Source organism: Ammospiza nelsoni, chromosome 23 (assembly GCF_027579445.1).
Source record: "Ammospiza nelsoni isolate bAmmNel1 chromosome 23, bAmmNel1.pri, whole genome shotgun sequence".
Lineage (NCBI taxonomy): Eukaryota > Metazoa > Chordata > Aves > Passeriformes > Passerellidae > Ammospiza > Ammospiza nelsoni.
This window is the reverse complement of record NC_080655.1, coordinates 1,294,411-1,311,661: the sequence shown is the minus strand read 5'-3', so window position 1 is coordinate 1,311,661 and position 17,251 is coordinate 1,294,411. Positions and strand designations below refer to the sequence as shown.

The following is a 17,251-nucleotide window of genomic DNA, read 5'->3' as shown; positions in this document are numbered from 1 at the left end:
CTTGAAGCAGCGACTGCCAGGAACCCCTGGCACTGCTGTGGGGGACTGGAGTGCTTTGGAAGGCACCTGGAGGGTGAACTTATAAATTCAATATTCATAATGGAATGCTGCTGAGAACTTCTGGAATGCTGCTGAGAACTTCTGGAACGCTGCTCAGAACTCAAGGGCACCTACCCCTGTGTGAAACCACAGAGATGCCAAGACTTTTGCCCTGGGAGCAGGACACCAACCCCACAGCTTTTGGGCACTTTGTTTTCATCCTGCCTGCCCTGAGCCACTCGTGGCTGTGCTGAGGATGTGTGTGAGTGTGGAGAGAGGTGAGGGAGGGACCATTTGAGCAAAATGCCCCGGGTTTCTCTGGCTGATGGCAAGGCCATGCTGAGGCATTGGTGTCCTTTCCTGGCCGTAACTCAGCCTGGCTGAAGATCGCTGGATAAGCTGTCATAAAATGGAGTTAAGGTTGGAAGGTTTCCTGTTTGGAAGGCATTCAGAATTTGAGCTGCTGGTAAAGCAAAATGTTGAGGTTTGGGGTTTTGTCTGCTGCAGAGGTAAATCACCCGTCTGGGAGCTTCTCATGAAGCACACTGGGAACAGGAACCACCCAAATGTGCCTACTACAGACCTTTGGTTTCTCCATTTTCCCCTGCTGGCAGGAACATGCCTTTAATAAGAAGGAAACTCACAGATAACCATTTCCATGCACACATCAGCCTTGTTCCAGGCAGGCCCCCAGGTTCTCCCTCCCCAGCAGAGCCCTGTCCTGCTCAGCTGTCACAGGGGCACTGCAGATCCTGTTCCTTCAGCCCTGCAGAACAAGCACTTGCACATTGCTGGTTATTTTTATTGCTCTTTTACCGTAAGCCACGTGAGTGACTAAAAGGGCAAAATACAACCTAAAGGCTCTCAGCTCTGGGTTGTGTTTGGCTTTGCTATTTTAATCCCAGCACGTTTATTCACACTGCATATTCCAAAGTGATTTTTTTTCCAAATGATTTAACATGTGATTTGGGGATCAGCTTGGAATTATCTCCCCACAATCACATGAAAGGAATTGTGAATGCTGAAACTGTGTACAGGTGTGGTCACCAAAATTTACCATTGGAGAGGGTTTATTTACTGCATTTGTAATCAATTGCATATCATTTTTCTTTGTCATCTGAGCGCAAATCACCAAGTGCAATCTGAAGTGTGAACGTTGGATTTGTAAGTATTGGAAGCTCTCTGTCAATAAAATAAATAAAAGGACTGATCAGTTCCTGTCTCGCTGCCTGCTTCAGGCTCAGGAAGTGTCACCTGTGTGGGGTGGGCAGCTGGAGCTGCTGGGGCTGCTCCTCATCCAAAACTCCTGTTGGGGGTTTATTTTTCCTGCCAGCGGGGAGGGATGAGCCCAGGGTCGGGTCAGGAGGATTTGTGCCCCCAATTTTTGTCCTGTTTTTATGGGAAGAGGGAATTCCTCACTGCTGTGACCCTTAGGACACCTTCATCCCACCCCTTAGGTGCCACCACCATCCCCTGGGGCTCTGGGACAGAGCCTGGGACACTTCCCCTAAGGAGGACACTCTGCTCCATGGGCACAGCGCAGCTACAGCACCTCTGCCTGCCCCCAGCCCTTTTCACCCCTCTTTCCACATCCTCCCCTGCCCAAACCAGCAGCAGCAGCAGCCTGGGGCACCTGCAGCCTCCTCGGGGTGCTGGCTGTGCTGCACGTCCTGGGGAGCCCCCAGGTTCCTGTCCCACAGTCCTGGGAAGTCCCCCAGCAGCATCTCCTTCCTCCCACGGGGGCGCTGGGGGGAACTGGGCTGCCCATATCTGCCCCGTGCCCGCAGGAGCTGCCGCCTGTGCCAGGGATGGTGCCCACCTTCACCCTCTGCCTGCTGGGCAGCTCCGCTCTGCTCCTCAGCACCACGCCCGGGGCTCAAGGTAAGGCAGGGCAGCAGCTCTGCTCCTCTGGGGCCTTCCTCCCACAGCCCTCCTGCTCCTCCTCACTGCTCTGTCCTCGCTGATCCCCGAGCTTTTCTCTGTGGGGGGAAATGGGAGCCCCGCACTGCTCCCAGGTGGCCTTGGCATCACAGAGCCCTGAGCTCCTCTGATGATGGCAGAGACCCTCTGGGGTCACCAGAGCCACAGCTGGCACATCACCAGAGTCACAGCTGGCACATCACCAGAACCACAGCTGGCACATCACCAGAGCCACAGCTGGCATATCACCAGAGCCAGAACTGGCACGTCACCAGAGCCACAGCTGGCATTCCCAGCCTGGCTGGGCACCCCCATCCCCTGGCAGAGCACAGATCCCTGGGGGCTGTTGGGTCAGTCCTGGGCTGCCCTGTCAGTGATTTCCTGGGTTGGATTGAGCCCTCGGGAGGGCCAGGAAAGGCTCCTGACCCTGCTGGGTGCTGACATGAAATCCTGGACACGCAGGTTTTGTCAGCCCGAGGAGCACAGGGAGGGTCCTGCAGCCCCGGGACCCCAGCCCAGCTGCAGCCCCCAGTGCCCACGGGCACCCCGCAGCACCCCAGGGCTGGCCAGGTCAGCATTTCCCTTCTCTCCCTCCAGCTGCCCGGTGCCCGCCACCCCGTGTGCCCTACGGGCGGGTGTCCCCTCTCCGCTTTTCCTACCGGCCATGGGACACCGTGAGCGTCACCTGCACCGCGGGCTACACCCTGCGGGGTCCGGGCAGCAGCACCTGCGGGGCTGCCTCCAGGTGGGACCCTCCTCTGCCCGAGTGCAGAAAGGGTGAGTGGCACACCAGTGTCCCAGCGCTGGGAGCAATGCTGGCTGCGGGGAAAGCTCCTCTTGTGTCCTCCCAAATTCACTGGGAAGGCAAAGCTGGCGTGGGTCTGTTCCTGCTGCCCTTCCCAAGCTTGGCTGGCAGAGAAACAGAAACAGCTCCGGTGGGACAGGCTGGGGTGGGAAATGGGGATGGCTGTGCCCTGTCTGGGGGTCTGAGAGGGATGGGGAGAGGTTAACCCTGAAGGACGGCAGGGTCTGAATGCCGGGGGTTTCTGACACTGCTTCTGGGCAGATGTGGGGCAGTTTCACCTTCATTGTGGAGTGCAGAGTAATCACAATTTCTCACTGCTCTCGCTGTTTCCACATCAGTGTGGATCCCTCCCAAATCCTGCCATGTGCCCGCTGTCCTGTCGGGACTCTCATCACTGCCAGTGATTCCTTCCAGGGGCAGCTGCACCTGGAGTGAACTGAAGCCTTGACCCAGCAAATGGAGCCCAGAGCAGGATTCAGGAGCTCACCCTGCTGTTACCGAGCTGTGCCAGCAGCACAGAACAGACCCACAGGACTCTTTCTTTCCCTCTGCAGAGGTGACATGTCCCCGAGCACCCAATATCGCTAACGGGCTGCACTCCGGGCTCTCCTCGGGCAGCTTTCCCCGCGGAGTCACCGTGTCCTACAGCTGCAGGGAGGGCTTCCAGCTGCTCGGCAATGAGTCCATCACCTGCACGGACTCGGGCCGCTGGAGCCGGCCCCTGCCCCGCTGTGAAGGTCTGTGGGGTCTCTCTGCTGGCCTGGGGGGCAGGAGGGTGCTGGGTGTGCTGTAGGGTCGGGGCAGGGGGTTGTGGCGCTGAGGGCAGGGCAGGGCTCTGTGCGTGAGGATCCCGCTCCTGATGCAGTGAATTTAAAGGGCGCTGTCGCTGCCCCCACAGCGATCGGCTGCCAGGTACCCGAGGTGCAGAACGGGCAGGTGCACAACGCAGAGAGCACCTACAGAGCTGGAGACACTCTGCACTTTGGCTGCCGCCCCGGCCATGCAGCAGAGGGCTCCGATGAGGCTCGGTGCCAGCCCGGGGGCACCTGGGACCCGCCGGAGCTCGTGTGCCACAGGGGTGAGTGCTGCTCGGGATCGGGGTGCAGGCAGGGGTTTAACCCCTCCGCGCACATCACTCTGCCTGCCTTCCCCTCGCTCCCCGTTCTCTCGCTGAGCTCAATTTCCCATCTCCCTCCCGCAGTCCGGCCGTGCCCGATGCCTCCGGAGGTGGCCAATGGAAATCACAACGGCCGGGACAAAGCGTTTTTTACCGCTGGGATGTCTGTGAGGTACAGCTGCGATCCCGGCTATTACCTGGTCGGAAATGCCGCTGTGACCTGCAGAGCATCGGGGAACTGGAGCCAGCCCCGGCCTCGCTGCCAGGGTGAGCCCGGGCTCTGTCCCCTCAGGGGACAAACTCACTGTGGCTCTGTGCACAGGGGACACCCTCACCAAATCCACCGAGACCTTCAGCGAGAGACTAAATTCCCTTTTAATGAAATATACGGGTTTAAAATATGTAAAGAACAAGCTAAAATCCACGAGTGCAGAGCCAGCACCCTCCTCCCTGTGCTCCAGTGATATCCATGGATGGTGACAGTGCGGAGACCAGGCATGGGCATAGCCGGGGGACACAGCTTTTAGAGGGAGACCAGCTGTTAGAGGGAGACCAGCTGAGATAAAATGGATCATTTCAATACTCTTTGTCCAGAAAAATCAGAGGAGAGACAGGAGACCCAAAGGCTGCTGGCAGGATGCAGCTGGCAGTACCTGGGGTTTGAGCCCTCTGTCCTCCCAAACTCTGACATGAGCTGGCTCCCCAGAATCTCCTCTCCCAAACCCTGATGAGGCTTTCCCTCCCTCTGCAGAGGTGACATGTCCCCGGGCACCCAACATCGCCAACGGGCTGCACTCCGGGCTCTCCTCGGGCAGCTTTCCCCGCGGAGTCACCGTGTCCTACAGCTGCAGGGAGGGCTTCCAGCTGCTCGGCAATGAGTCCATCACCTGCACGGACTCGGGGCTCTGGAGCCGGCCCCTGCCCCGCTGTGAAGGTCTGTGGGGTCTCTCTGCTGGCCTGGGGGGCAGGAGGGTGCTGGGTGTGCTGTAGGGTCGGGGCAGGGGGTTGTGGCGCTGAGGGCAGGGCAGGGCTCTGTGCGTGAGGATCCCGCTCCTGATGCAGCGAATTTAAAGGGCGCTGTCGCTGCCCCCACAGCGATCGGCTGCCAGGTACCCGAGGTGCAGAACGGGCAGGTGCACAACGCAGAGAGCACCTACAGAGCTGGAGACACTCTGCACTTTGGCTGCCGCCCCGGCCATGCAGCAGAGGGCTCCGATGAGGCTCGGTGCCAGCCCGGGGGCACCTGGGACCCGCCGGAGCTCGTGTGCCACAGGGGTGAGTGCTGCTCGGGATCGGGGTGCAGGCAGGGGTTTAACCCCTCCGCGCACATCACTCTGCCTGCCTTCCCCTCGCTCCCCGTTCTCTCGCTGAGCTCAATTTCCCATCTCCCTCCCGCAGTCCGGCCGTGCCCGATGCCTCCGGAGGTGGCCAATGGAAATCACAACGGCCGGGACAAAGCGTTTTTTACCGCTGGGATGTCTGTGAGGTACAGCTGCGATCCCGGCTATTACCTGGTCGGAAATGCCGCTGTGACCTGCAGAGCATCGGGGAACTGGAGCCAGCCCCGGCCTCGCTGCGAAGGTGAGCCCGGGCTCTGTCCCCTCAGGGGACACCCTCACCAGTGCAAACAGATCCTCCAAGAGGGTTAATTCCATGTGAAGTGTATCATGGAATCAATTAGTGCCAAGCCTTCCTACAGCTGGGGAGGTTTGTGTGGACTTCGCGCTGATGTTGTGGTTCCAACATTAACAGCCGCTGGTTTTGTGTTTTCTCTTGCTCCGACTCCCCTGCACACCCTCATTCCAGGCACTGTCTGCATCACTCCAATCGTAGCCAACGGAAGGCAAGTTGGTGGCCACGGGCTCCTCTCTGCCCCCGGGCAAACGGTGACATTCCGGTGCCACGATGGGTACAGCCTGCAGGGCAGTGCCAGCCTGTCGTGCCAGGAGGATGGCAGCTGGCAGCCCCCTGCTCCTGTGTGTGACAGAGCACTGCCCCACCACACCTCCTTCACCAGGTCTCCAGGTACCTGACATAACTGCTGTTTTATGTCCCCTAATCCTGTTTAAAAAAATGTTGTTAAACCCTTTGAGGGGAAGATTCAAGCCTATCCTGGGAATAAGAACCTAATCCTCTGCTGCCCTTTGGGAAAATGTCTTCATTAATGGCTATATTAATCAAAATGAACATTTTTACAAGGCAAACCAAACCCCTTTCCTCCTAACAGTGCTCTTTGTGTGCTTGCCCCCATGTGCCTGTCCTGCCTGCTTCTCACATCTCTTTTCTCTCTCACTAGGTGCTTGTGGTGCTCCCACAAGGTTACAGTTTGCTGAGCTAAATGAGGAGCACAGGAATGCCATTGATTTTCCTGTTGGGAAGACTGTGCAATACACTTGCCGCCCTGGATACGCAAAAGTGCCAGGAATGTCACCTACTCTGACATGCCTTGAGAGAGGAGTGTGGTCAGAAGCACTAGAGTTCTGTAAAAGTGAATAGCTCCTTGATTTGGTGTCTGTTGTTGCAGGAGGAACAGGTCTCAGGTTCTGTCCATGCTGCCAAAACCTTGGTGTTATTCTGAATATGTGACTAGTAAAGCCATGTAACTCTTTGAAATTGGAAACCCATGTGGGGAGAACTGGGAATGTGGGCAGGGGACTGGAGGAATAATTGCATATTTGGTGCTGTGATGTAGAGAGGCAGGATATAAGGGTGTTTTCCTTCCCCAGGGAAACAGTGCAGTCACCCAGGCGAGCCTGTGAATGGCAAGATTGTTTCCCTGACAAATCTCCAGCTTGGCTCTACAGTGGTTTACAGCTGTGAGGAAGGGTAAGTCCTGCTTTGGATTAGGTAAGTGTCCCCCTTTTTAAGCCCTGTTCATTCACTCCCAGTAAATGGATTCTGGATATATATAAAATATATAAAAATTGGTTTTATATATATATATATGTATATCTATTTTTATATATATGATATATAAAAATGGTTATATATTATATATATGTGTATACATATATATTTTATATGTATAAATAAATGTATATATATATAATATATATGTATATATCTTTTATATATATAAAATGGATATCTATATATTTTATATATAGATATAAAATGGATATTTTTTATATATATATATATCCCCTACAAATGCTGGGAAATGGGTCAGGCAGAGCAAGGAAGGAATTTCCCCTCCAGGGCCACGGCTCTGCTGCCAGCAGGGCTGATCCCACATCCCACGTGGTTGGGAGGAGCAGTAATTCCATCTGAAATGGCTTGGGGTGAATGACCAACGCTTTTACCACCAGGCACAGGTTAGTTGGACAAGCCAGCAGACGCTGCGAGATCTCTGGGGGACGTGTTGCATGGACTGGCCACACTCCCCTCTGTCAGCGTGAGTAGCTTGTGGTTCTGGGGGTTTGCATGGATCTGGGAAATATTTTCCAGCAGCGTCTGCCACGTTTTCCCAATCAAAGCTTTCACAGGCAATTCTCCCCTCTGTGGGCAGGGAAATTACAAGAAGGTTTAGGAGGCATAAGAAAGCAGTGTGGGAGAGGTACAAGATCCCAAAGCTGAGGGGATTATGGAAAGCAACACCTCGGCTGGAGCTTTTCCAGCAGTGCTTGAGCATCCTGCTGCTGCCTGACACCAGGAGCCCATTGCAGGAGAGGAAGGGAACACATTTCAGCTTAGGGGTTGTTCTGTCACACCCAGAGAGAACAAGGGTCAGTCCTAGGGAGAGGCAGAGCACTGAGCCAGGGCCAGCAGCGAATCCCAAAATCCCAGACCGGGGGTTTGTTCCCTCTCTCCGCCACTGGTGAGTGCCCAAGAGCTGCTGCGCTGCTCCTCAGCAATCCCACCTGGGCTTTCTCTGCTGATCAAGTAGTGCGGCTGATCAGGGCCGTTTCACACGGAAGAAAGAAACATTTGCTGGTACATTCTGAGGTTTTAAAGCATTTCCCAGGTTCTCCAGGTAGGTGTGAACCACAAGTGACACACAGACTGTGCCTGTTCCAAAACCTGGCACCCGGATTTTACACAAGTGGTGCTAAATAAGTACTCCATTTCTTATTTCTTAAAAAGTAGCATATGCAAAGCATGCAGGTGTTTCCTCCACAGAGTTTTGATTACTGCTCTGCTTTCTACCTGCCAGGGGGTGGGATCCTGTTCCCAACCTGGGAGGTCACTTCATTTTATCTTTAGAAGAAATGTTTGTGCCCCCCAGCCTGAGGGGTTCAAGAAGCGCCCCACAGGTGCTGCGGTGCTGCTGCTGAGCTGAGGTTCTGCCCCTCTGCAGGCATCCCTTGCGAGCCCCCGCCGGACATCCCCAACGGGCAGCACTCGGGCCGGCTGCAGAGCGAGTTCCACTACGGCACGGCCGTGACCTACAGCTGCGAGCACGGGCTGCCGCTGCACGGGGAGCCCTCCATCCACTGCACCACCCGCGACGGCCACAGCGGCGTCTGGAGCGAGCCCCTGCCGGCCTGCGGAGGTGGGCTGGGCTGCCCGAGGGGGCAGGGACCCCCGGGCATCCCCCCAGCACCGCTCCGGGTTGGGAAACTCCAGCCAGCTGGAATTATTGCTCCAGCATCTTCCAGGGCTGGGACCAGCAGAGCAGGGGAGGTTGGGGTGCCACCCTGCTCCCCTTTCCCCTTGGAATGTTTGATCATCATCTTCTCTAGGAAAATGATTTTCAGCGTCTTAAAACTGCAGCCCTTGGTGGCTTCACAGTGCCCAGCTCTGCCTGAGGGTCTGTTCTGAGCACTGCACCTCTTTCCTTTCCAGAGGCGAGCTGTCCCGTGCCACAGATCCAGCACGGGAGGATCGTGGCTGCCAGGGCTGCCTACGCACACAGGGACACCGTGACCTTCCAGTGTGACCCAGGCTATGCCATTCGCGGCCACAGAGAGATCCAGTGCCAGCCAAACAACACCTGGGAGCCGCCTGTGCCCGTCTGCGAGCAGGGCAAGTGTCTCAGCAGGGTTTAACCTTCCCCTGCTCTCCCAATCCTCCTTTTGTGGCTCTTCAACAGCCTGGCTGTTCTCTGTCCTGGCAGCTGCCTGCAGAGCCCCTGCCAGGCTGGGCTTTGCCGAGCTCAAGGAGCCCTACAGGAACCAGACAGTGTTTCCTGAGGGGAGCAGGGTGGAATTCGAGTGCCAGCCTGGCTACAGCCAGCTCCTGGGTGTGTCACCAGCCATCACCTGCCTCAGCAACCAGACGTGGTCAGCAGCACTGGAGTTCTGTAAAAGTACGTCCTGCAAGTGCTGGAAGCCTGAAGTGGGAGGCTTGGCTGTTTTCAGTGTTTCCCCAGCTTTGAGGGTGTCTCTGCCTGCTCTCTGGTGCCATCCCTGCTGGACTGATGGATGCTGCCATTCCCTTCCAGAGAAGCAGTGCCCCAACCCAGGGAACCCAGAGAATGGCAGAGCTGTTGTCCTGACAGATCTCCTCCTCGGGTCCAAAATCAATTACACTTGTGACAAAGGGTGAGTCCTGCCCTGGTGAGAGTGAAGTGGATTTTCAGCTTTACGCAACCAAGTTCCCAAGTCAGAACTCCTGGCTGCCACTTGCAAGGGCTGTAAAGAAATCTCAAATATAAAAAATCTCACTGTTAAAATAATGAATCCTTCTGTGTGGTCCAGGTACAAGCTGGTGGGAGGCTCCCAGAGAATTTGTGAGGTCTCTGGCACACATGTCTCGTGGAGTGGGGATCCTCCTGTCTGCCAGCGTAAGTAGGCCACCACAACAGGCCCTTGGAGATGGCTTATAAGATAAAGTGGAACTTCTTTCAAGCCAAAGGTTTTATTGCAAAAGATTTCTCAAGTCACTGAATGTGTAAAATATTTCCTTTTCATTTGGTTTTGGATATGCTTCTGAGAATGGTTTCAAAGGTCTTTTATTTATTCTGGTCCAAACTGGGAAGAAACATTAATGTTTTAAACTGCCTGTCAGTGGTAAGTATCTCTCACTGGCCAGTTTCTCTCTCTGTGTCACCAATGGTTATGGAAAGGGAGGTAAGAATTGTCCCAGCACCTCCAAACATGGGCAGCAAGGAAGTGACTCACAGGATGGGACAGATTTCATTCCCATGCGTCATTTTATCCATGCAAACTTTGTTACTGGTGATTCAGGTGTCACTGCTGAGGTGGCTTCCCCTCTGCCAGTGCCCTTCCTGGGCACTGTGTGTGCCCTTCCTGGGCAGTGCTGACTCCCCCTTGTCCCCTTGTCCTGCCCACAGGTGTCACCTGCGCTGCCCCTCCGGCCATCCCCAACGGGACACACAGCGGGGGCTCCAGGGACACCTTCTCCCTTGGGGACGTGGTCACCTACACCTGTGCCTCGGGGCTGGCCCCAGCTGGAGACACCTCCCTGTCCTGCACCTCTGGGGACGGGGAGCGTGGCACGTGGAGTGGGACAGTGCCGCGGTGCCAAGGTACGCCTCGGGGTGTGCCCACAGCCAGCTCTGGCTGGCCCTGGCACAAGGGACAGCCTGGGGCAGGGCCTGCACCCATGGGGACACAGCTCACACAACTGATTTTATGTATTCACAGCAGTTAATGTCAGTGCTCAAAACAACTCGGAGGATTTACTATTTTTTAATCACTTTTTAAAGCATAAAACGCTTATTTGCTAGCGCTTTAGTGTAACAGCTTTTCCTCTTTGATGCTGGTGGGGGAGTACAATTATTGCTTCAGCTTTCATTACAAATTAATTTGATTTATTGCTTCTGAAGAAGCTCTACAAACCAGGATGTTGGTTTCTGCTGAAGCAAAGAGCTAAGGAGAGTTCCTGGGAAAGTTACATATCAGCAATAAGGCTGATTGCACTCGTGTTATCTCGCTGCTTTGCTCTCAAACGTTGGGGGTTTTGGTGTTTATCTCGCCCTGCCCCATTTCTCACCTGCCTTTCCCTGTTCCCGGCAGAGGTGAGGTGCCCTGCCCCGCCGAGCATCGCCAACGGGCAGCACGGTGCCAGCCCCGGAGCCAGGCACAGCCCGGGCTCCGTGGTGCTCTACACCTGCGCCGAGGGCTATTCCCTGCTGGGCAACGCCTCCATCCGCTGCACGGCCCGGGGCACCTGGAGCCGGCCCCAGCCCCGCTGCCGAGGTGCGTTCCTGGGGCTCCTTCCTCCTCCTCGGCTCCTGGTGTAATCACTGCCAGCAAATCCCCAGGGACGGGCAGCGAGCAGAGGTGCCAGGGGCAGGAGGAGCCCCCTGCGCCCCTGTGGGTTTCCCTTTCTGTTCCCGCTGAGTACAAACGCTCAGGAAGAGCTGAATAGTGATATTTAGTGTAAGAACAGGAGTCAGAAATGTTGAAATGCCCGTGACAGGGATGGCAAGGCCCAGCAGAAGGTGCTGTCCCTGCCCAGTGCCCCTCCACAGCCAGGAGGGGGTTTCACATCCCCAGCTCTCCACATCCTCGTGCTCTTCCCTTCCAGCAATTGGCTGCACCAGGCCAGAGATCGAGAATGGAAAAGTGGCTGAGGCAGAGACCACCTACAACCTGGAGGACATCATCATCTTCGAGTGCAACTTTGGTTATGCCTTGAAGGGCTCTCAGGAGTCCCAGTGCCAGTTTGGGGGCAAGTGGCACCCTCCTGTCCCCAGCTGTGAGAAGTGTAAGTGCAAATGAGGGGCAGCTGATTTCTGAACCCCTGTAAAGGAGGTAGAGGGGCTGGGAAGGAAAAACATTCACATAATGTGTCCTGCCATCCTTCTGATCCCCACCCAAACCCCTGAACGGGCTGCCTGGGGAGGTGTGGGCATCATCTGGCACCATCCCTGGAGGGATTTAAAAGACATGTGGATGTGGCACTTGGGACATGGGGTAGTGGCTTTTCAAATTTCAGTGTTTCTGTGATTCAGATCCTTGTTAAATGTAGGGCCCTTTAAATGAATCCACAAAATCCAGGCTGGTGCCTGATATCATTCACAACCATAGAAAGACCAGAGCAAGTTGTTAGGGCCACAGATGGAAACTAACCACTGTAGTTGCCTAAATAGTGAGAAGCTATCATTTTTATGTCAATAAGCCCAGAAAACATGAAGGCTGGAAGGTAAGAGAGGGTAGGATGGAAATATCATTCAGTGACACCCTCGTTGGTGTTGGGCAGAAATTAAAGGGAAAGCACAAAGTTAAAAGGCTGCCTCACCCTACAGGGGTGTTTGCGGTACCAGCTCTTGGCTAGCTGGGATGATTTCCTCTCCTTGCAGTGCCACCGTGTCCTTCCCCTCCAACTATCAGGAATGGCCAGCACGACAGCAAGGGGGTGGCAGAGTTCATCCCTGGCATGGCAGTGAGGTACCACTGTGACCCAGGCTACCTCCTGGCTGGGAAAAGCACGATTTCCTGCTTGCCATCGGGAGTCTGGAGCATCCCTTACCCCCGCTGTGAAGGTGAGCTGCAAATGCTGCCACTCTCAGTGCAAAGGGAGAGCACTGCCCTCACAGGGCCTCCCAAAACCAGAGGAGCACCCTCAGCTCTGGCACCGTGCCCCCAGCCGTGCCCCCAGCCATGCCCCCAGCCGAGCTGTGCTGCTTTTCCCTCGCAGTGATCACCTGCAGCAGCCCCAGCATCAAGGACGGGGAGGTGGCTGAGGGCCGGAGGGCTGTGTACCACCCTGGGGACAACGTCACCTTCCAGTGCCACCCAGGCTTCGTGCTGAGGGGCAGCCGTGGGGCCAAGTGCCAGCCTGACAGCCGCTGGGTGCCCGCTGTGCCCACCTGCCAGCCAGGTGAGCCGGTGTGACGGGCTTTGCTGTGGAACCAGTGCCTTTTCTCAGGGTGCGACCCCTAAACAAACCTCTGCTCTCTGCTCCTGCCCTGGCAGCGCGGCCCTGCCCTCCGCCCCCCGTCATCGCCCACGCCACGCTCAGCGCCGAGCCCGGGACCAACTTCACCAGTGGCACCTCCGTGAGCTACAGCTGCCAGCCTGGCTTCACCCTGCTCGGGGACCCCTCGGTGCTGTGCACGGCCTGGGGCAACTGGAGCCTTCCCTACCCTCGCTGTGCAGGTGGGGCTGCTGCAGCATCCATCCCTGTGCCAGGCTCAGCATCCATCCTGTGCCAGGCTCAGCATCCATCCTGTGCCAGGCTCAGCATCCATCCCTGTACCATGCTCAGCATCCATCCTGTGCCAGGCTCAGCATCCATTCTGTACCATGCTCAGCCTCCATCCCTGTGCCAGGCTCAGCATCCATCCTGTGCCAGGCTCAGCCTCCATCCCTGTGCCAGGCTCAGCATCCATCCCTGTGCCAGGCTCAGCATTTATTCTGTACCATGCTCAGCATCCATCCTGTACCATGCTCAGCCTCCATCCCTGTGCCAGGCTCAGCCTCCATCCCTGTGCCAGGCTCAGCATCCATCCTGTGCCAGGCTCAGAATCCATTCTGTACCATGCTCAGCCTCCATCCCTGTGCCAGGCTCAGAATCCATCCTGTGCCAGGCTCAGAATCCATCCTGTGCCAGGCTCAGAATCCATTCTGTACCATGCTCAGCCTCCATCCCTGTGCCAGGCTCAGAATCCATCCTGTGCCAGGCTCAGCATCCATCCTGTGCCAAGCTCAGCCTCCATCCCTGTGCCAGGCTCAGCCTCCATCCCTGTGCCAGGCTCAGCATCCATCCTGTGCCAGGCTCAGCCTCCACCCATGCCAGGCTCACCCTGGGTCAGGCACACCTGCCACCCTGCAGGATTGCATGGCATGCAGAGAACCACAGCAGGAGCTGTGCTCGCTTTGGTGGCACTGGGAATAAGCTGGTGGCACTGCTCAAGTTTCCCAAAAGGAGACAGGCTTGGATGTTCTAAATATTGAAATTAAAGATTTCTGTACTTTACAGCCCAGAGTCGTGTGAAGGCACCACACTGACCAAACTACTTTTTGGGCACTGTTTTGTTTTAAGACCACATAAATTAGGTGCCTGTGTCCTTACATACTGAGTGTTACTTGATGCAGACAAATGTCAGACTACATAGAAGATGCATTAATAACTTGGGGTTTAGCAGTGCCTATCAATGCACTGTTTCTATTTAGCTGCATTTCACAGCCAAGGACATATTTCTCATGCCCGTTTCGTTTCTTGGCAGCCGGTTGTGGCACACCAACACTGTTGCTATTTGCTGAGCTAAGCAAGGAATATGAAAATCAGACTGAGTTTCCTGTTGGGATGACTGTGAACTACACTTGTCGGCCTGGATACGTGGAACAGCCACAGATATCACCAACTATCACATGTCTTGAAAATCTAACGTGGTCTGAAGCCCAGGAGTTTTGCAAAAGTAAGTTTTGCAGCTGCTTCCAATTGGTTTAAATTATGTGCTGAAGCCTTGTAATTTCCCCTTCACCACTCCCTCCTTTGGAGGGCTTGGGCAGACTCCTGAAAATAGTGATTCTTCTCCTATGACACTGAGTTAAAGAAGCTTAAAATCAGTTCATCTCAACCCCTGCCATGAGCAGGGACACCTTCCACTGTCCCAGCTTGCTCTAAGCCCTGTCCAGCCTGGCCTTGGACATTTCCAGGGATGGGGCAGCCTCAGCTGCTCTGGGCACCCTGTGCCAGGATCTGCCTACCCTGACAGAGAGGAATTCCTTCACAATATCCCACCCAACCCTGACTTTTGGCAGTGGGAAGCCATTCCTGTCCCTCCATCCCTTGTCCCCAGTCCCTCTCCAGCTCTCTTGGAGCCCCTTTAGGCACTGCAAGAGGCTCTGAAGTCTCCCTAGAGCCTTCTCTTCAAGCTAAACATCCCAACTTCCCCACCTGTTCCAGGGTCATGGCCCTGCCCTTTTCTCAGTTTTGCTTTGTCCTCTCTAGTGCTGCAATGCCCTTCACCTCCCAATATTACCAAAGGAACCCACGACAGCCAGGATTTGGAGGTTTTTCCCGCTGGGATGGTTGTGAACTACAGCTGTGACCCTGGCTACAGCCTCCGGGGAGAGGCATCCATCCACTGCACCAGCTCTGGCAACTGGAGCCTCCCTCTCCCTCAGTGTGCAGGTACACTGTGGCTCTGGGCTTGGAGCTGTGGATACCTGGGGGTTTTTACCTGTAGGATTCATCCTTGCCCTTCCCAAAATTCTGAATCCTTGACTCTCCCCTTTTTTTACCCATTTTGCACAATGATTTTAAGCTGTACATACTCAAAATACATTTTAAAACAATTTTTGTAGCTGACATCTCCGTTTCTCCCCATGTTTTCTCCCCTGATAGGTGGCTGTGGTGCGCCTCCAAACCTGACCTTTGCTGAGCTTGCCAGGCAATACAGAAATCAGCAGGAATTTGCTGTTGGGGACACTGTGAGCTACAGCTGCCGGCCGGGACACTCGAGACGCCCCGGAGTGCCCCAAACTCTGACTTGCCTCCAAAACCACACGTGGTCTGAAGCCCTAGAGTTCTGTAAAAGTGAATAGCTCCATCCATTTGGTGTTGTTATTGGAAATTGTCTATTCTGTGGGTTTTTGAAGGAAAGATTGGTACATGGCTTTACTAGTCACACGGTCTGGGCCGCTTTGGGCCTTTTTGAAATCACATCTTTGTTGGTGGCAGAGCTTGGACAGAGCCTTAAGGTACCTTCTCATAGCGTGTAGCACAAGCTCAAGAGAGGAGTTTAAACAAAGCCTTGTTCTTTCCCAGGGAAGCAATGTAGATACCCAGAACCCCTCAGGAATGGCAGAGTTGTTGTTCTGACAGATCTCCTTTTTGGGTCAACCGTGAGCCACACGTGTGATGAAGGGTGAGTCCCACGCTGCCTTCGCTGCCTCCTGTCTGAGTTTGGTGGTGGGTAAAGGATCAGAGCCCACTCCTCTGCACAGCTGCTCTCCCACAGCAGACCTGAATTGGAATTTTGGTTCTAATTCTGCCATACTTGCCTGCTCCAGAAAGGGAGAATTGTCTCATTTTTCCTCCTGTGCTCAGCAGATTAATTTGCAAACCAGTTTCAGTTTTCCTTCTCAGATGGCCTCGAGCAGGAGCTGAGAGTGGGAGCAAGGCCGTGCTGCAAGGAGGCTCCAGCCCTTTGGAAATCAGTTGGGTCCTGATTTATCACCTGACCAATCTAACCCAGAGGTTTTGGGGTCAGTGTTGCTCCCCTTGGATCTGGGAAGAAGCAACTTGGTGTCCTCCATTCCCACGTGTCAAACCAGCAGAGAGACCTTGGTGATCAGCTGCAATCAGGAGGCTGCAGAAGGAAACCTCTGGGGAGGGAAGAATCCAAGCTGAGGGGCTTGGTCTGAGCTGATATTTCTCTCTCTGCACCTCCAGGTACAGACTGGTTGGAGAGTCCCACAGGAGATGTGAGATTTTGGGACGAGATGTTGCCTGGACTGGTCTGCCTCCTATCTGTAAAAGTAAGTAGGTCAGCACGGCATTGGGGCCAGAATTGCCATATTAAGTCCTTAAAATTAAAAAGCGTTTCCTTTAAATAAATAGAATTAAATGAATAAGACTATTAAAGGATAATATTCCTCTGGGATAGTTTTTAGGGTGTTTTTATGCTTGTATATTTGGTTTCTTCTGAAAATCTTCCAGTTGTAAGCTTTGATCTGTCACAGCAATTCAGACTGAAGAGTTGTGAGATGCCTGCAGGGACTTGTCCCTTTTGTTTCACAACAATAAATAACAAATCAAGTAAAAAAAAGTGTTATGTAGAAGAGTGACATTTTGAGTACCACTGAAATGGAATTTTCCAAACCCTCTACTGTTATCTGAAGTACAAGGATGTTTTGCAGGGGTTGATCATTGCAATTAGTCTTTTTTTTTTTTTTTTCAGATGGAATTGCTTTTTGAGGTTGGGATAGTAAAGCATTCATGAGAATGACTGATAGTAAAGCATTCATGAGTACTGCCAGATTTCCACTCCATTTCATGTATTTATTAGAATATATTCACACCATCTATGTTTATATAAATAAATAAATAAATATATAATATTGTGGTTCCCTTAGGGTACCTCAAAGAACTAAAACTCCTCCCCTCAGTTCCTGGAATTATTTATATCTGAGTCTTTAAGTCCTACCTGTGAGACTGCTCTGAGCACACTGAGAACGGATTTTGGACGTGTTTATTCAGCACTCACATGGCTTTGTACCCCTAAACAGGAGTTTCTCTTTCAGGGGTGGTGTGCCCAGCCCCACGGGTCCAGAATGGGAGCGTGGCTGTCCCCAGGCCCCGCTACACCTACGGGGACTCTGTCACCTTCAAGTGCCACAGAGGCTTCACCCTGCGAGGCCACCCCACGTCCCAGTGCCAAGGGGACAGGAGGTGGCACCCACCTGTGCCTGTCTGTGAGCAGGGTAAGAATCGCTCTTGGCCTTGTTGGGATTGCACATTCCTCATGGTTTCACTCACCGAACCCAAAGCTGGTTTTATTTTTCCTGTTT

At 54.3% G+C, this 17,251-nt stretch overlaps 1 protein-coding gene across 1 annotated transcript in view; it reads left to right on the top strand.

The window, feature by feature from the left end:
- Nucleotides 1-17,251, top strand: part of CR1 (complement C3b/C4b receptor 1 (Knops blood group)) — a 39,680-nt gene that overhangs the window by 6,708 nt on the left and 15,721 nt on the right. Inside the window, exons 15-43 of the mRNA XM_059487725.1 lie at nt 804-856; nt 1,827-1,920; nt 2,557-2,736; nt 3,319-3,501; nt 3,663-3,842; nt 3,966-4,148; nt 4,633-4,815; nt 4,977-5,156; nt 5,280-5,462; nt 5,688-5,906; nt 6,178-6,369; nt 6,608-6,707; nt 7,190-7,275; nt 8,179-8,373; nt 8,667-8,846; nt 8,938-9,129; nt 9,265-9,364; nt 9,521-9,606; nt 10,117-10,311; nt 10,802-10,984; nt 12,091-12,273; nt 12,429-12,611; nt 12,707-12,889; nt 13,960-14,151; nt 14,688-14,870; nt 15,084-15,275; nt 15,507-15,606; nt 16,134-16,219; nt 16,985-17,164. Of these exons, the coding sequence (XP_059343708.1) occupies nt 804-856; nt 1,827-1,920; nt 2,557-2,736; nt 3,319-3,501; nt 3,663-3,842; nt 3,966-4,148; nt 4,633-4,815; nt 4,977-5,156; nt 5,280-5,462; nt 5,688-5,906; nt 6,178-6,369; nt 6,608-6,707; nt 7,190-7,275; nt 8,179-8,373; nt 8,667-8,846; nt 8,938-9,129; nt 9,265-9,364; nt 9,521-9,606; nt 10,117-10,311; nt 10,802-10,984; nt 12,091-12,273; nt 12,429-12,611; nt 12,707-12,889; nt 13,960-14,151; nt 14,688-14,870; nt 15,084-15,275; nt 15,507-15,606; nt 16,134-16,219; nt 16,985-17,164 (4,629 nt within the window). The remainder of the gene's footprint in view (nt 1-803; nt 857-1,826; nt 1,921-2,556; nt 2,737-3,318; nt 3,502-3,662; nt 3,843-3,965; nt 4,149-4,632; nt 4,816-4,976; nt 5,157-5,279; nt 5,463-5,687; nt 5,907-6,177; nt 6,370-6,607; nt 6,708-7,189; nt 7,276-8,178; nt 8,374-8,666; nt 8,847-8,937; nt 9,130-9,264; nt 9,365-9,520; nt 9,607-10,116; nt 10,312-10,801; nt 10,985-12,090; nt 12,274-12,428; nt 12,612-12,706; nt 12,890-13,959; nt 14,152-14,687; nt 14,871-15,083; nt 15,276-15,506; nt 15,607-16,133; nt 16,220-16,984; nt 17,165-17,251) is intronic.